Source organism: Zonotrichia leucophrys, chromosome Z (genome assembly GCF_028769735.1).
Source record: "Zonotrichia leucophrys gambelii isolate GWCS_2022_RI chromosome Z, RI_Zleu_2.0, whole genome shotgun sequence".
NCBI classification, from domain to species: Eukaryota; Metazoa; Chordata; class Aves; order Passeriformes; family Passerellidae; genus Zonotrichia; species Zonotrichia leucophrys.
In genome coordinates this window covers 12,679,258-12,697,872 of record NC_088200.1, presented here as the reverse complement: position 1 = coordinate 12,697,872, position 18,615 = coordinate 12,679,258, and the positions used below count along the sequence as shown (strand labels likewise).

Sequence of the window (18,615 nt, the reverse complement as noted above, 5' to 3'; positions counted from 1 at the left end):
GAAAGCAATGGGAGCACTCACTGCACCAGGGAACTCCTGATCACCCTCGTTGTCCTCATGAGCCTTAGCACATCTTTAACTCTTACTACCCCTTTCGTTTTGATGAGAAGGGACTTCTGAAATCCTGTCTAGGGTAACCCTTCAGAAGAGAGTGCAGCTTGTGAATTTAACCCTGAAAACAAAGCCTCTCAAATTGCATGAGGTGGGATAAGCTATACTTTTTTTTTTTTTACTTCATTGGAAGCTTCTTCTCTATGGAACAGTCTCCATGTATTTGCAGTGCAATGCTACACTGCAGAGTCTCTACTACAATGTGTCATCTATGTCATGTCAAATAGATCTGCAGCTAGAGAAGTGACATATCCAGCAGCATATCAGACTTGCTGGCGGGGAAATACCCTAGTGATCCTGTTGCAAGACTCATTGCTATCACACAGCCTAGCGTAACAGTGGTAATTATGTTGCCGACCTCACAGGAAATTTTGCTGCTTACATGTGACTTAACAACCTATTCGCCATTAAATGTCCTGATGTGCAGAAAAAGAGCCTTGGATTCAGATAAGAGATCTGCACACGGCTGTAAAGGATACCAATATGTAGGACAACCATCTTGAAGCACTCAGCCATTACACCTGCTCTTACTGCTTCCCATGAGGCTCCTTAGCTTAGGGGCCTGCCTGGAATAAAAGAACTGCAGCTGGCTGGCATAGAACATTCCCATGAGCTCCAGCAGCAGCACATGGAAAAGTCTGCCTTCAGGCTGGCATTTTTCCTGCTACCAGTGCAGCTTTGTGTGTGATGTTTTTCCAGGTTGCTCGGTATCAGTTTTCCTCCCAGCACATTGGTGTCATAGCATTGTGACCTAGCCATGAGAGCCATGTTAGCTGTTCTAGGTTTCAGGTAATCTCAGCATTAGTTGCTTCATTGCAGAGGCATCCTTGGCCAATCCTTTTCAGTAGGGCAAGCATTACAATTAGTCACCTCAATGCAAGGAATTTAGAAAATGCATTGCATTCAAAAGCAAACAATTGCACTGTTTGCTTACTAAAATAACAGTGTATTCCAAGGAGCTTCAAAGGATTAATGATTGGCTTAGATTCATTAAATCCTTTAAGCTGTATTTTGACTTTTTTTTCTTCTCCAGTGATTAATAGCACTCTCTGTTCAGTTCACGAGCAAGATATATAGGATATATATCAATATGTTTTGAAACCACTGGAAGAATGCCATTCCAAAAAAAAGCTCTTAACCAAATAGTATTATCTCATTATCAGTAGTGTTGCTAATATTCCAAAATTAATAAATGACTAGGGGTGTTGTATTTCAGTATTTCTTGGCACAAGAGTTTAACAAGTACCTTGTTTTGATGTATAATTTTAGGTAAGGTTTTGACCGGGAAATAATCTCAGCTACTATGAACCTCTCAGGCTTTTTTCAACTACTGTTAGAATGTTGGGCTAATATGGACTCCTTCCACATTGTTAGAAACATACACTTATACCCAGTGAAAGCTAGTTGAGCAATAAATTAACTTGTTTACCATTTCATTTCAAGAAGATCACCTCATAAGAAATGAATCTAAAGGGTCTGGATCTGCTCTGTAGTGCTTAGTCAGATTATATTTTTATTCCAATCAGGTCTGACTACATGATCTCCTGAGATGCCCTCCAACACACATTATCCTATGATTGAAAGGCATATTTCGTACTTTAATTTTAAGATATCAACAGAAATATAAAATACATTCTAAATATTTTTGCCAAGGCCAAAATCTTTAGAATTAATAATTGAAGAAGTGATGGGTGATCATGGTGTTTTCTTTTTCTGAAGGATGACTGCTTTTCTCTAAAATGTCTTTTGTTTGCTTTTCCAGTCAAAGTGGTGACCAAGGTGGAAGTGGAAGTAAGTTCTACTTATGTGTTTGGGGGGAGTTTTTTTCTGTGTATTTCTTACCCTCACATTCTCCACATAATGCAGTAATTATCCATAACCAAGTTAAATGTCAGCTAACAGGCAACAAGCTAGGAAGGATAGTGACCAATTAAACTTCCCTGCCACCTATGGGAACTTGAGTGAGACAGAATGTTTGTCTCCAGATACTGTGAATCACCAGCATACCAGATGATCAAACTTCAACTTTTTACTTGTGTGAAGGCAAATCATCCCACAAAACAGCACAGATGTAACTGGAGAAATATTAGCATGAGGAAAAGGTTTTGTACAGGAGAAATCCAGTTCTGAAATAGCCAGCACTATTATAAATTAAAGCTTCGTTTTGCTGACAGAGTTAAATGGTGCTTCAATTGCAGCAGCACACTGGAGGCCCAACTGCAGCAGCTTCACGCTGTCAAGCTGACACATTCAAACCCAGTTTTCCCTTTGTTAGCATATATATTTATGTAGCGTTTTCTGTTAATCACAAGAGCACAGCTCATCTTCTCAGGTTCAAGTTTAGATACTGGTTATGGCAGAAGCATCCCCTGGCAAGTACTACTGAAGGAAGCATCTGCCAGCCAAGTACACATTTCAGTGCCTACTCTGACCAGTGCCTAGAATTGGACATGCAAACCAAGGTAACCCTCCACCGAAGGAGGTGGGGCACAAAGGTCAAAACTGAGACCAAAATGGGGAGTTTACATTGCTCTTGTCTCTGACTTCTTTGGATGAAAACAAGATGTCAGCTGCTGAGAGTGTTAGTCCGACATGTTCGATCATCACTTGTGTCACACATGAAAACTTAAAACTCATCATAAGGTCCGGGCCAAAATCAGCCATTTAGAATTTCATTGACTACAGTGTAGAAGCATTTGTTTTCAGTATGCATGCTCTTGTGATTGGCAGTGCCACATTTAAATGCTGCAGATGGCATTCTAAATTGGAATAAGTCTAAATTTCTGTATCAATAAAGGGTCTGGGCCAGTTTACAGAAAGATTCAATTTTCAAGGATATTGTATAAACTGCACACACATCTGATTCAGTAAAGAAGCCTATAATGAATACCTTATTCAGCAACATGAAAAATAATTACATTGACTCACTGTTTGATCTGTTAAAGACATGTTCCCACCTCCTCCTTCTGATCAAGACATTTATGATGGAATTGATGATGAAGATGCTATAGCTAGGTATGTTTTTATATATTTTAAATAATTTGCTTCTTTGACAGAATGTTTTCAGTTTTTAGTGGTTTTGAATCAAGCATAACAATTAGCATGTATTCAGATGATCAGCAAGTCGGTATACATCAAAATGGATATGTCAAGCTAGAGAAATGCTTCTTCAGTCTTTTGAAGAAGTAATTTTGATATGTCAGCAAAAGCAGTTTGCAATCATGAAAATCTCCCAATTTCCAGCTAGACAGAATAGGTCTGAAATCAGAATAACAGACTAAAATTCTAGGTTGCTGAGTAACAACATGAAAACAGTAAGCCACAAGATTAATATCTATACTACAAATATATCTCAGTAGCTACAAGTGGCCTAACATAAATATTTCCAGTTTAGCATGTTAGCATTTGGGTAAGTAGCTTCGCTTCAGGAATTAAAGATAATTATGTGCATCAATGGAGAATTTTACTGGGCCTTTTGAGAAGAACATTACATTTTACATTGTGATAATCACATGCATACTCCAAAGGTCTGTATCACAGGATGAAGATAAGAATGATATCTGGCCCTGGGGAATCTTGAAGAGACTAAAGGTCAAAGATGGCAAAAAGAAAAGTGTACGAGAAAAAACAGCCAAAGTCAATGAGGCAGAAGAAAATGAAAATTTGTTGTAAGAGTCTGCCAGGAAATCAAAGCGCACATTAACTAATTCTAATAAAGCATTGATCACATGCTACTAACATGTCCTCACAGCAGCCTAATGAATCACTCATCAAATTGCAGCTCAGGATGATACTTTTCTGCAAAAACACTGAGCTTTCTTTTCACCTGCATAATTATTCTCTTAACAAGCTGTATTTGTTGCAAAAGTCTGGTAATCGAAATATGCTGAATTCTTTTTTTTTGGTGAAAAGCACCAGAATAATCTATCATCTTTGTGCCACTGTTCATGTAAATTTGCTGCATACTCAGTTAAAATTTACTTTTCTCAACAGTACAATGTAGCTGTGATGAACTGGTAAATCTAGACCCAATTATCAAAATTGTAGGAATAATATGTCAAACAGAAAAATGCAAAGGTTGTCTTCTATCCATCTTACCTCGAGAATAAATCAGCAGGTGGTGTTTCTGCCACATTCTTCATTCATTTGGTTCTGAACCAGTTTACTTTAAATCAGTGATAAAAATATATTTAGTCCCTAAGTATTGCTGGTGTTAGTGGCACTTAAAAATGTCTGGATATTACTTTAAACCCTTCTGTTGCAAGTTTTTAAAATTATTTAGGTTACAAAAAAGGCTATTAATGTGATTTGGATACTTAATGAGCTTTTTTCCCCCCCCCCAGCATGCCTTCTTCAACAAAGCAGTCTGGAAAAGGTAATTAATAGCCTATTGTTCAGTCTCCATATTGATTCCTGATTCTTTTTCTGTATACATTGCTCTGTATCATGCTAGTCACAAAAATACATCCAAGGAAGGAAATAGAACTTCCTATTGCTTACCCAGTTCCAGTAAACAAATTTCAAATATTTTGTCTGATCCAGCTGCAGACAAGGAGATACATATACATGGCAAGCTCCCTGGCAAAAAATTTAATGTATTTAATGTGATTTTTCTACCTGAGATTTGCACTAGTCCATTTTATTTGGCATTAAATAGGAACAGATACACCTGGAAATAAGCACTCAGTGAAAGACCTCAAAATTTAGGAGAAATTATTTGTTCTATTTTTATCAATTGCTGTATAAGAACATATAAGCATTAACTCAGTCATGGAATAAAATGGAAGTTCTTCAAATTTTTGAGTCTGCTTCTAGAACTGAGCTCTAAACCTTCTATATCCTGATGATTTCTCTAGCCATTGGTTTGATGAGTCAAACAATTGCTTTCCCTCTACAGACATGTGGAGCATGATTGAAAAAGTATTCCTGGGCTAAGAATTCTCTTCACTGCTTTGGCATTGCAATATGGCCTAAAAACTAACATACCCATGATTCATATCCACTTCTAAGCAATGTTGCATTGACCAGGGTGCTATAGAAGTTACTGAATGTGCATAAAAATCCAACTCAGAAAATATATTTTAGTGCAATATAGTGGGAATTTGATTAATTAAAATGAAAATTAAAGGCTATATCATGTGTCAAAACTTGCTTCAGTTTCAGCAGATTCAAATTTCAGTGAATATCTGTTATGAATAAAGAATCTTAATCTGAAAAGGTTGGGTAGTGTTGCACAGGTTGTGCAAAACAGAACCCAGAGTTACCATACTGTAAATGGCTACAGTACTTGCCATAATTTCTTATCAATTTCACTACATTGTAACACAATGTATTCACTTCTTATTTTTCACATAATAATGTTCCATTCTTTTGAACACTATTGTTTCAGATTATGGAGACAATGTTTATGATGATGTAGGTTCTTCAGACTTCCCTGCTCCACCACCTGAATCCAGGCAAGTGAAAATATTACTTCCCTGATTAGAAATCTAAAACACAGAGAGACATTTTCAAAGTATATAACACAGGCAGAGTGCTACTAATATCTGCTGTATTTGGTGTTGTCAGGTTTTCTAGTTCTCGTAAACCTACTGCTGACAATAGCAGTTAAATGCTCTTTCTTCCATTACAGACTGAAATAATAATTAGATTGTAGAATAAGTAAGCATGTTTTGCATGTCAGCATAGTCAGTCCCTCATGGAAAAGAGGTAGAAAATGATGCATGGGCTAAAGGAACTTAATTATAGATTGTAGTTCTTTTTCTATCACAATCTGGGGACTGTTAGGATAGAAACTTTATCTCAGCTGCTGCAGTATTTTAAGAGAAAAGGACCCAGTGCTCCTGTTTAAAGTATGAAACATATTTGGAGATGTAAGTTCAGCTTGAAAAACTTTTATCCTGAACCGGAAAACTTTGGTCATCTCTGGAGCACAGTGTTACAGGCACAGTTGCATCTGTGAGGATGACTGGGACATGTCACATCCTGTTGTCTCTTACTTCTCTCAGGTGGAGGGACAGTGCACTACAATAATGTAGTCTGGTGATACAAAAAGAGAGAGATCTCTTTGGACTGTGTATCCAAAGGAAAATATGTGGTCGTTCTAAGCTAAATCTAGGGCAGGTCACACACATACACTCATCATCAATGAAACTGTCATTCTGCCGAGATCAGCAAGGATCAAAAAGTAGAGTCAGACTTTACATTCCCAGGTGCATCATCAGAAGGGGCAGTTAGGGCATGAAACCCTTCCACGGTCTTTGGCAAAAGTCAGTGCTATCAGGATGTGCAAAAAACAACAGTACTTGAAACAGACCATGTCATGCAGATTCCCTGGTGTGGCAAAGTCTGCAAGCACATAGGGCTAGCACACACAAAGCTAAGATGTTCCAGCTGCCTCTACAGCTGGAGTGTGATATGTCATTCAGCTTATTGCCCTAAGGTGCACAGTCTTCACAAAAACTGCTCCTTACTGGGAGATTCTAAAGGGTCCTAGGAGATGGATCTTAGAATTCATTTTTGATATTCACTTATGTGATCGCTGTACAAATATCAGAGAGAAGTAGGAAAGACAGCCCCCATTCTTTTACTTATTTTGAAGTCAAGTCTGTATTGTATTCTCACTATTAGTTTTTCAGAGCAACAAAAACGTGATAAAGACACATGAAGGCAAATGCATTTTCATCAAAATTATCAGAAAGCATGCCAATGCCTCTGATGTGTTTCTAATTTTGTTTTCTCTGTAACGTCTAGCTTTAGTTTATCAAAATCAGGAAGCTTTGGAAAACGTAAGTCAGATGAAAAAGATGAACAAAAGCTCAAGATGGAAAAAGAAGAGAAAGAGTTCAGAAAAAAGTTCAAAGTAAGTTTTGTTCAAAGTGTTTTCTTTATATAAAATATAAAAACAAAATATTGTATAGTGTCTTCCATTTTGTTCCCCATAACTTGCTTTTGAAAGGAAAGTATTACTACACATATAAATAGTGATCTGAGTATCTCTAAGTCTAAATGGCAAGTATGGGCACGTATACATATTGTAGCATATACAAATATGTGTTAATTTCCAAAACTTTAGTAATGAATTTTATTTATTACTAAATAAATATTAATGGGAATATTAATGGAAAAGCACTAATGAGTTTTAACCATGTTTTGGGGATGTTTTTTCTCCTTTTCAGTTTGATGGTGAAATAAAAGTTCTTTACTCTACAACCACCATCCAGGATTTACCACAGAAAAGATGGAGATATAAACATTTGCAAATTAGACCAGGGGAATCTCTTGACATTATTGAAAGTACAGATGATACCAAGGTCCTCTGCAGGAATGAAGAAGGAAAATGTAAGTTTTGTTTAAAAACTGTTGTACGTATCAAATTGTCAGAGTCGTTGAGTAGGATGTGTAAAACCTCTCTTCCCTGGTTTACTGAGGTTTACCTTGCCTGGTGGTTGACAACAGGCAGATTGTTGTTATCTTATTACTGTATTTTAACACTGGCTTAACTTAAAAAAAATCCAAACCACTTCCAATGGACAATATATAGTGAATACTAGAAAAAAAGGACCATTTTTTGTGGTAAAGTTTTCCTTTGCAGCTTGGATCAGCAGATGTTTTTCTTGCTTCTGTCTCTCCCCCTGTGCCAAAAGGAGGGGAGCTATGATAGCCCACTGAGTCCAGTAAAAGTTAAATCCTTGCTGCACCTCTGGATAGCACTCGCCCATTGATTGCAGCCAAGAGAAAAATCAATAACAATATTCTTACTTTGGAAGAGATGCAGTTTAATCTTTTCAACAGGCTGGGGGGAACGTTGCTTTGGAGTCTTCCCCCCAGATCCCAGCTAATCCATGGCATATGTCGTTGCTGGCATGTGTGCTTGTTCTGGGAGCTGCACAAGGCCTTTCAGTGTTTCTTTGAAATCCTTGGCCAGGGTTTGCACTGGCAGAAATTTTTGAATTTTTGGAGAAGTCCGAAACCATCTCCTGATGGTTTCAATTTCTTAATGAGCTTCTGTTACAACACTTTCCAAATCTGCTAGTGAAAATTCACTTTGTTCTGGAACAGCCTGCTTTCAAAGTAGCAGCATCCTCCTGCTCACCTTTCCTTTTTACCTCTGACCTATGTAGAAGACAGTCCAGTGCTATAAACCTCTGAAGAGGATTCAGCCACCTTCCTTTTATTTTTTCCCTCCTGTACTCAACTGTTACAGTCTGGAGTACAGCCTTCTTCCTGGCAGGCCTGCAGGGAGAGGAAGAATTTCTTGCATAACAACACATATGTTTTTCAAAATATGGATTGCACTGGTAGAACCACTTCCCAAAAAAAACAGCTTTCAAAGCCGCATTTTTTGAATCAAGCTAATAACAAAGTAGAAAGTAGTTCATGATGGCTGTTTTCCTCTCATACTCTTCAAAGCCTTTCAAATAATGACAGGAGCTACTGCTTTGCTATACATAAAAGAGCAAAACAAATAAAAATATCTTCCCTGAAAACCTCTGAATAGCTCCCAGTCAATTTACACATTAGTTAGCAAAGTTTGAATCCTACTTTAGTTAAGTGCATGACAGTTTTGTTTATTTGCTCTAGTTGTCCCAGTTCCTCATATCTTAAAGCTATGATTTTACCTTCTGAAGGCCAGGTAGACTGAAAATCCACAATTAAAGATGGTTTTGTTATTTTCTTGCACATGAATTCTTTGATTTAATCATTAACTTATGAAGCACTTCCATAGTTTCAAGCCAACAATTAAACAAAACCACAATTTATATTTCAGTGTGTTCTCACCTCTTTAAGCAAGGGCTGATGATCTTAGGAACATACTCTGCTATGGCTTATTTTAAATGTTATGAAATTATTTGAAATGTCAGAAGTGAAACAAGGAACTGATTTTCATCTACATCTCAAATTCCTTCTTGGTCTGAACTCACACATTTTGAAGTACACAAAAGCTTTCAATTCAGCTTTGTAGATTTTGCCTAATCATTAGGACATAAATAGACTTCTGTGACCCAAAGTTTGATTTTTGACCTCTCTGAGCTCCCTTTACATTGTCAGTGAGCAGCTGGCACAATGTGTTATAGCTTTCAGTGCTCACTAAGTAATCAACATGGAGTGTGCTGACCTGCTGGCTTCTTCCTTATTTGGAAGCACCATAAAAAATAAATTATTTAGAAACTGAAACTTTGGACACGTAACTTTAGATTAGTAAATCTGAAAACATGTGAGACGAGCAGGGCTTGTATCTCCCACATATTTGAGGGCTAGTAATCATCAGAAGAACCTAGATAATCCTTTGCAGTGGTAGAAGCACCGTCACATGCACATGACTCCCAAGAACACTGTGTTTGTATGCCATGATTATGAGCAAAGAAACTTTGCTTTCATGTATTTCACTTGAGAAAATTATATGAACAAGCAGAGAAGCTTAGATTAGCCAAATGATTTTGAATTATTTCCCGGAGACTTCAAGAGTCGTGGAAAATATTGGACTGTCCTATAAAGAATTTTCAAAAGACAACGACTTAAAAAAAAATTCAAAAATTCAATTTCTATGTCTTTATTCCAGAAAATAAACACTGGGGAAAGACAACTGAGCTAAGATATTCTGAAGAGACACTGCTAATGATTAAAAGAAGGAAATTTGCTTAGTAATTTTAAATACAAGAAGATCATATTTATTCTTTAGAACTCTCCTAATTTCATGCCAGTTTACCAGTGTTTACCTACAAACATGTAATTACTGTTATAGCTCTCTCTTTTTTTGTATTCATTATACCAATTGAAAATTATTTCAGTAGATATCTTTCACCAAAGACAGGAAGTAATTTTTTAGAGAAATTATATACATTAAAAAAGAGTATGTGTAATTTTATCTGATTTCATTAGTAATGCACCAGACTAATAGAATAGTAGTCAGTAGCTTTTCTAAGGTATTTCCATTATTATATCCATTATTGGTCTTATTAATGTTACAGTTTAAATTTTAAACAATTACACATAATGATATTTAATTGGAGCACACATGCTGAATTACATTTTTTTTCTTGTATGAAACTCTAAATATTTCTGTTACTTAATATTACTGCAAATATTATTATGTTATTATTACTATACTGATTTTTGTGCTATAGTTTTTGTTAATAACTGTTGTTTTACATCTCTCTCATGCAACCAAGAAACTGAAATAGAAGATGAAAACCTAATCTTGCACAACCTCTATTACTATTTAAGTAGGCAAATAAGAATAAGCAAAATATTGCACCTAGCAAAATTTTCATCAATTAGGTGCCATTGTACATTGTTTTACATCTATTAATGTTTTTCTGTCTGAAGTATATAAGAGAGAGAAAAACTGTATTTCATTATTGCTAGCAACATAGGTAATAATGAGTATTTCAATTTAACTTAAATACATCTATATTTCATTTTTACAGATGGCTATGTTCTCAGAAGCAATTTAGTTCAGAAGTAAGTATAGAGTGATCGTTTTGAAAAATTTGTTGTAACACTTAATTTTGTTCTAAATGGTCTAGTAAAAAAAGTGAAATGTAATTATTTTAGTCTGTCATTCTAAACTTGAAAGTTGAACTATTTTTAAGGAGTTAGGGTTTGTCAAAAATTAATCACAAACATACATGCAGGAACAGAACTTCATTCCTCATTGCTTAACCATAAACTCTAGTTAAACCATGAAAAAATCACATAAATTAAGTATTATTGGTACTAGACTCTATTACTGAACAGCAAGTTAATGTGGTTGGGTGTATTGATGCCTTTTTCAAATGTTTAATTAAAATGAACCAAATTTTCTTCAGGATTGTTTGTACTTCAGTCTTAGTGGGATAGAGATTTGGCTCAGTATTGCTCCAATCATTGCGTGGAGCTCAGCATTTAGGTTCCAATCCAAAACTCTTGTCAGACAAAGCCTCTCCATTTCCTTCAAGAGGCTTTTCATATTAGACCCTTAAATATCAAATCAGATGTCATGTTTAGAATTGCCACATTTAGAGGCATTTAACGCTCACACACATATTTGAATTATATGTATACACAATTTTACTGTTTTCAATGGGCCTGTCCATGTATCTAAGTCACAAATTTGAAAATTCCTATTCATGGAGCATGTATTTTTAATAGATATTTTCTAAATTCATTACCTAAAAAGTAGCACCTCCAAAACTATTATGTAATTTCTGAGTAAAGAAACAAAAATAGTTTTAAGGGCATAGTGATTGGGTTTTTTAGTTCAATTTTTCTGGTAACCATTTTTTAAAGAAGAATTAAGTATTTAATTTCTTTATGGAAATAACTCTATGAGCATATCTACGTAAAAATGCAAAAAATAAAACCAACTTTTAACAAAGCAGTCTTTCATGTTAGAAAGAAATGTATCAAAATCTACTCTTCCCTGAAAATATTTTGACCTGATCATCTTGCTCACCATTGTTCTGTTACCACAAAGGTTGTATTAGCAAGTTAATTATTTGATAGATTGCCTGCATCATACTGTATTTTTAATACATTAATTTTAATACATTAATTTCTGATGTCTCAACTTTTAAATACACTATTTGTCTTTTTTAACTTACAGTGATGGAGAGATTTATGATGACATTGGTGATGGTATGTTGAACATTTGGAACAATACCTCATTTATAATTACAATAAATAACTTTATCTTTGTGTTGAAGTACTACACAATATTAATAGTCTTGCATTTTATTTCCATTTCAGATTGCATCTATGATAATGATTCTGAGGCTGCATTCTCTTGAAATAAAAACTTCAGAGAAGATCAAACTCTAGTTTGGAATCCCACTTGTGAAAGCAAGAAGAATCACAAATGCTGATTGCAAGTTAATTGGTGTCTCTTTTAAATGCACAATTAACACTTTTTGGGATTTCAGCCTTTTGTCCTTCAGTGCTTTTTATTCCCATTTATCAGAGCATTTAAAATTGAGGGAATATAAGCAAAAGTTAGAGTTACAATTTTTCATTTCCTTTCTACATTTCTTACAGTCCATGTAGAAATACATCTTTAACTATCTATTCCCAAAGAGGCTAGTTCACATCTGTGAAGGGTCTTGAGGACAACAGTCCCTGGCAGCAGGTTTTACTCTGGCTTTCACTTATTAAGTTCCAAAGACAGCCACTCTGGGTAGAAAAATATTCTGGGAAAAAAAATGGTGACAGTCAACATTCTGTTGTGAAAAGAAGAAATCAAAAGTGGGCATCAGAGAAGACAATGCATCACTGACCTGCCGTTCCAGCTGCTGTAGTGTTAGCTACACTGACATATGCAGCCACCTTCCATTATTTCAAAAGTCTATTTTTCCATGTTGTACTAATGATAGCATATCATTCTCTAAGATTTATCTGAAGTCTACTTTAGAGTGTAGTGTTCTACTTTATGCTGCAGTGTTGCTCAAAACATATTCAGAACATTTAGGTTAAGATTTAATTTCTGTTTAGTTTGAAGATAAGTTGTCACTATAGTAGTATAGATATTATAAGCTATAAACTGATGATAAAGAGTTTGGAAATTACTTCTAGACTAAAAATGTAGGTATATTTATCACTCTATTTTGATAATGCCCTTTTTTTCAAAGTAGTGTAGTTTACTACTATTTTTGATGCTGTTGTCTGAATGAGCAAGTTGCAAATAAAAGCAAAGTCAACAGGTAACTCATAACGATAAATATCACTTTACCCTTACGTATCAGAAGTCACTGGAAATCAAAAGACATTTACAGCAAGCTCCCAATAAAGAGGGTGAGTGTGTGCAAAAAATAGAACATCCATTGCTTTTGCTGTAGTGCAAATTAATCAAAAACCTGTAATGACCAATGTGGCTGGATCAGTGGAAGCAGCTCCTTTTGATGAACGAGTCTTGTACAATGCTGAAGGGAGGTCAGGTACATTGTGCAACAGAGCCAGTTTAGTTTATAAAAATAAAAAATGTTGTCTCTGTTAAGTAAGTGACTTTTGGTCTTACCTTCAGTGAAGCTGAGATTCTGTCTTCTAAAAGTGTCTTTTATTGCTGCTTCAAAATACAGTCAATCTCAAAGGAGGCATAATGCAATGGGGATATCAAACATAAAATTAAGAGATAGTGGCTATAAGCTATTTTGTACTGTATGTAAAATCACTGATAGTATATTGAAAAGCTATATGCAACTTGGCTTGCTATTTCTATTTGCTATTTCTCTTACCTATTTGCTATTCAACCAGCATCCAGGCATCAAATAACAATTTTATGTGTAAGCATCAGCTGCAGCACCCAAATATAAAACATGACCATGCATATTAAGTGCAATGAATATGTGTGACTATTTGACTGTCACTGCTAATGGATTATTTATTTTTCAGTGGCTTTCAAGAGGCTGTCTGCATTAAATTAGTGATATGCCAGAGAATTGAGTGGGCATGCAGATACCTACAGAACTACATAGTTCTTCCATGTTCTTAGTGTTCATTTGTATAGGCACTGCAATTCTGTATCAATAAGACTGACTAAATTGGTCATACGATACATTAAATCAAGAAAAGAAATAAATATATTTATGACTAAAACTCTATTCATTGCTTGTTCAAATCAAATATAATGTGTTGCTGCAGGGTGTTAAAATTAATTTTTAAAGTATTACTCATTGAAAAATTACTGGCATTGTATCTTTAAAATTTTGGCAATGCTTTTCTGTATTTCTTCTGAATAAAACTATTTCTTCTGAATAAAAGTACTTCTTCTGAATAAACATTTGCTTAACTAGAAATATGGGTACACTGTCTTCTGTCAAAATAGAGCAACAGTGGCTGAACAGTAACTTCTGAAAATTATCACTGAGCATCTAACAGAGTGAAAATCAACTTTATTATTGTTGCAAAGGCTTACGTGGCATTTGGTAGTAATTGCTACCCAGAAAGTGAAATGTCAGCAGAAAATATTCCAGACAGGAAAATCTATACTTAGGCAGTCTATATTCTAAGGGATTCTCACCTGTAATTTATTCTAGTATCTTTTAAAAGACATAAAGAAAGAAAAGAAAAGCTCTTCATTTGATATTTTTCCACCTCCGAATTCAGTCTATAATCCTGCAGTATTTGACTGTGCCTGCTAAAACAGTCAGCAGTGAAAACATCAAAATATTGACATAAAAATTAAGTTTCAGCATGAACATCCTAGTTAGGGTAAACAGAGCTGGTTTCCATCTGTGTTGTACCTCTGTGCTGTCCCAGTAAACAGACTAAGCAAAACCAAAACTGGGAGGGCAAAAAACACTTCTCTAATTCAGTAGCTTTATAACATTTCTCTGCTGTTACCACAGGCTCTGGACTGAAGGAATGCAGCTGATCTCCTGCACATTCCTGTGTAAGAGGTTTATACTCTCAATCCACATAATTGCAGATCCTCTGGCTCCTCTTCCAACAGTCATAACAAAATTTCTTCTATGTGTGATCCCTTTGCATAATCCATTCTCAACTGGAAAGATCAGTGCCTTAGTAAGAGCATGGAAATTCAGGGATGGAATGTAGAGTCTCTGTGTGAATTATAACACCCCTGACCACTACATTACTCTGCAGCAGACACTGCTGTAAGCACGTGTGTGCATAGGAACGAACACGTGCATCTCTCCTGTGTGATTATACTTCATGCATGTATTGAGGCAAATTCTGAGAAAACTAATGGACCCATGAAAGGGCACCTTTATGATTTCTGTACAGCAGCCCCAGACCACCCTGCACAGAAAAGCTTTTGCATGGAGTGAAAAGAACTGAAGTGCTGGGAGAGTCAATAGATGTGCTTGTATTTGCACAGCCTCTGTTCCGACTCCTCGTGTGGATGCCTTGTTACTGTGTGCCCAGTCTGTAATTACACGATGGCTCAGTATTTTTTTCCACAGGATCCCCGCTTCATTTAGTGCATGGGCTGGATGAGAACTAATAGAATGGGCAGTTGCTCAGCCCTGCTCATTCAGTTTCTGGCCACTCCTCCATTTAGTGCAAATCTTCCCAAGTTTATGCTGCACCCAGAATTATTACTTTCTCATGGCATTCATCACAATGATATCTCACGTTCCCTTGAACAGGGAATGGATTTATCTTATGAGAGAGGAAAACATTTTATCCCCATTTTAAGGTATTAAAGGAAGGCACAAACAGAGAACAATTTGTGGCACATATCCATTAATCCTGGATATAAAACCAAACCACTGAAGCTAAATTAAATTTTTTGTACTTTTCTAGATTAGGACTCCCACTATTTTATCTTCCTGTTCTTTGCCTCTGCTTATGATTAAATAGAAAGATAAGAGAGATACCATCTTTTGTTTAAAAAGTATTAGCATGCAAAATTTATACTGTAAATAGACTACAGAATTACAGACTTTCCAAAAGCTTCTTGAATTCTGGCAGGCTTGCTGCTGTGACCACTTCCCTGGGGAGCCTGTTCCAGTGCTCAACCAACCTCTGTGTGTAGAACCTTTTCCTAACACTTAAATCTCCCCTGACCCATCTTTAGGCCATTCCCTCAGGTTCTGTCACTGGTCACCACAGAGAAGAGATCTGTGTCTGCCCCTTTGCTTCCATTCATGAGGAAGCTGTAACTGCAGTGAGGTGCCCCCTCAGTCTCCTCTTGTCCTGGCTGAACAGATCAAGTGACCTCAGCAACTTCTCACATGGCTTCTCCTCCAGACCCTTCACCATCCTCATTGCCCTCCTTTGGACACTCTCTAATGGTTTCACGTCTTTCTTACACTGTCCCACTGGAGGTGAGGCCGCCCCAGTGCAGAGCAGAGCAGGACAATCCCCTCCCTTGCCCGGCTGGTGATGCTGTGCCTGATGCCCCAGGACAGGGCTGGCCCTCCTGGCTGCCAGGGCACTGCTGGCTCCTGTTCAGCTCACCATTGACCAGGACACCTTTCTGCAGTGCTGCTTTCCAGCACCTCATTCCCAGTTTTCCATACATTCAGGGTTGCCCCATCCCAGATACAGAATCCTCTCTGTTTTAGAGGGAGTCAACAGCTCCTCCCAGTTTTGTACTGTCTGCAGACTTGCTTACTATCCATCCAGTCCTGTGTCCAAGTGATTTCTGAAGATGTTGAAGAGCACAGGGCTGAGGATGGAGCCCTGTGGAACCCCACTCATGACAGGTTACCATGTCACTAGTGACATGTCTGATCTCACCTGCCACTGTAACCTGATTTCATCCCAGTTACTGTAACCCTTTGTGCCCCGCCCATGAGCCAGCAGCTCATCCATCACAGAAGCTGTGGGCTGTAAATTTTGTCCAGAAGGATCCTGTGATCATAAGCTTTGCTGAAATTGAAAAAGATTATATCAACTGGCTTCTCTTGATTAACAAGGTGGGTTACCTTGTCATAAAAGAAAATCAGATTTGAACTGTTTACAGTAATAAAAAGGCAAGTCAGGATTAGTAATTAAAATTTAATGTAAATAATATTGAGAAACTTAACAAAAAGTGAGGATGAATAGCAGAATTTAGGGGGGCACATTATTACACTTCATATCAGTTGCTATCTTGCAGCTGCCATGTTGACAGGCTGTTTGTTGGTATGGTTTTGAGTGACGTCTATAGCTCTCGCCAGAATTAAACCTTTATGCGTACATGGTCTGGTATAGCCTTGTCCCAAGGTTGAGACATCTAAACCAGTTCTGAAAGAGCCAACTTATCTACAAGAAGCAATTCACTCAGGATAGCAGCACAACCCTACAAACCCTCCACCTTGACTGCTTACCCTGGATAAGGAATAAGGCTGTTGTGCAGATGCAGGGTCATCTTAAGGAATTTCCAGAACCCCAGCCACTTGGGAACAAGTTCAGTGCCACTCTGATTAGCCATGGTCCTGCAGAACATCGCCCAACTCATGTTCTAACCTTGTGTGAGCAGCAGTGTGGTAGTCCCTAGTCCTCTGGGTGCAGCAAAGTACAATGATCTCACAGTTTTCTTTCTCTGTTTTTCATTCTACATACATGAGTCCTGAAGATACATACAATTTGGTAAGTAATTTTTATTTGCCTCCTTTGAAAGCACTTTGAGAGAGAAAATTAAGATGTTAATAAATGTATAAAGTTTATTGCTGGAGGCTTTTTATACTGTGGGCCTTGCTACAAAGAAAATGGGACACTGTGTATCTTTTCCCTTAACACACAGACCTGTAAATATTGCTTGAATTTAAAATACTCACTACCAGGCAGAAAGTAAGTATGCAAAATGTCAACACAAACATGAATGAAATGCTAATTAGATGGATACCAAGGGTATTAAGAAATATTATACGATTTGCATTTACTTCTGTAATAGCACAAAATCCTACTGCTCAGGAATCATGAGACAGGCAAAGAAAGGAAAATTTAGCACTGGCTTTTTTCCCTGCTTTTTAAAACTTTTTTTCCTTTGGCCTGATTCCTGATTTTCAAGTTCTTAACAGAAAAATCTGCCTGATCCTTCATTTACGTGTGGGTGTGCTTCAGGTGGAAAATGTACACAAAACACAGACACACAATACGAGGCTCTCATCCATTTTTGCTGCTGACAGAAGGGACATACTGCCAAGCTCCCTTGCCTTCTCCTGCACCTCAGCTTCCATGTTCTCCTGCCTTGGACAATGTTGTCTCACACCTTCCAGCTCACGCAGGTAAGCCCAGTTTGTTCTTTTGTATTGATCCGAAGAAAATCTATATTTGATTTTCATTACCTCCTTTCAATGCCTGACATGTTCTCTGTACATTTTTTTACTCAATTACTTCCTGTTCCTCATAATTATTCCTCTTTTCCTTGAACATCTGACCATGGCAATCTGTTCTTTGCTTTTCTGCTTCCTTGTTCCTTTCTCTTTTCATCCTCATAAACTGTTCCCCTACTTCTTCATTCCTGCCCCTGGCACTTTCATTTTTATTCCATTTTTAAAAGCTTCTCTCTTTAAATGCCTTTTTTTTTTGTGCAAGATTCCTAACTCTGTGGGTGACACCAGCAGAGGTTTAATGACTCAACAGGCACTAAGGAGACTTATAATTCTTGTATTTTGAGTTCCAGGCTGTTTATCCCAGCCTTTAAAATCAGATCAAACATAACTTCCTCTGCCCTCAATATTTATGTGAGTTTTCTTTAGTACTCAAGTTGGAATGCTATATATAACTAAATCTTACAGCTGCCAGTTTAAACTTTAAAAAAATTCTTTTCTCTCCTATCCCTTTTTTCTGCGTCTGTATTCATGTTAAGCTACTTGCTACTGGCCATGTAAGAGACTGAAGCATGCTCTAATGGCAGTCACTGGTTGCTGAGACTCTCCAATATCCAAATATTTCAGTACTCATACCAAGATGTATGTCAGCATTGCTGTTGAAATGTTAGCCAGTGTTTGTGAGTCAGTGCCCAAAGAAAATATTAATGGGCTCCTTCAGTTTTTAAGAAAAGACTATGAGTTACAAAAATAGATTTTGCTGCCACATAGATTTTGTATCAGTGGATGATAAATTATCCTTACATTG

At 36.8% G+C, this 18,615-nt stretch overlaps 1 protein-coding gene across 2 annotated transcripts in view; it reads left to right on the top strand.

The window, feature by feature from the left end:
- The window catches only part of FYB1 (FYN binding protein 1), a 52,241-nt gene extending 38,481 nt beyond the window's left edge, over positions 1–13,760 (top strand). The window contains exons 10-19 of one of the 2 annotated variants that reach the window (XM_064735527.1): positions 1,874–1,902; positions 3,057–3,126; positions 3,639–3,779; positions 4,455–4,486; positions 5,501–5,567; positions 6,865–6,973; positions 7,290–7,452; positions 10,542–10,575; positions 11,699–11,730; positions 11,842–13,760. In XM_064735527.1, coding sequence (XP_064591597.1) covers positions 1,874–1,902; positions 3,057–3,126; positions 3,639–3,779; positions 4,455–4,486; positions 5,501–5,567; positions 6,865–6,973; positions 7,290–7,452; positions 10,542–10,575; positions 11,699–11,730; positions 11,842–11,882 — 718 coding nt within the window. In that variant the 3' untranslated portion in view covers positions 11,883–13,760. The remainder of the gene's footprint in view (positions 1–1,873; positions 1,903–3,056; positions 3,127–3,638; positions 3,780–4,454; positions 4,487–5,500; positions 5,568–6,864; positions 6,974–7,289; positions 7,453–10,541; positions 10,576–11,698; positions 11,731–11,841) is intronic. The other variant, XM_064735528.1, reaches the window with a different exon arrangement.
- The last annotated feature ends 4,855 nt before the right edge of the window (positions 13,761–18,615 follow it).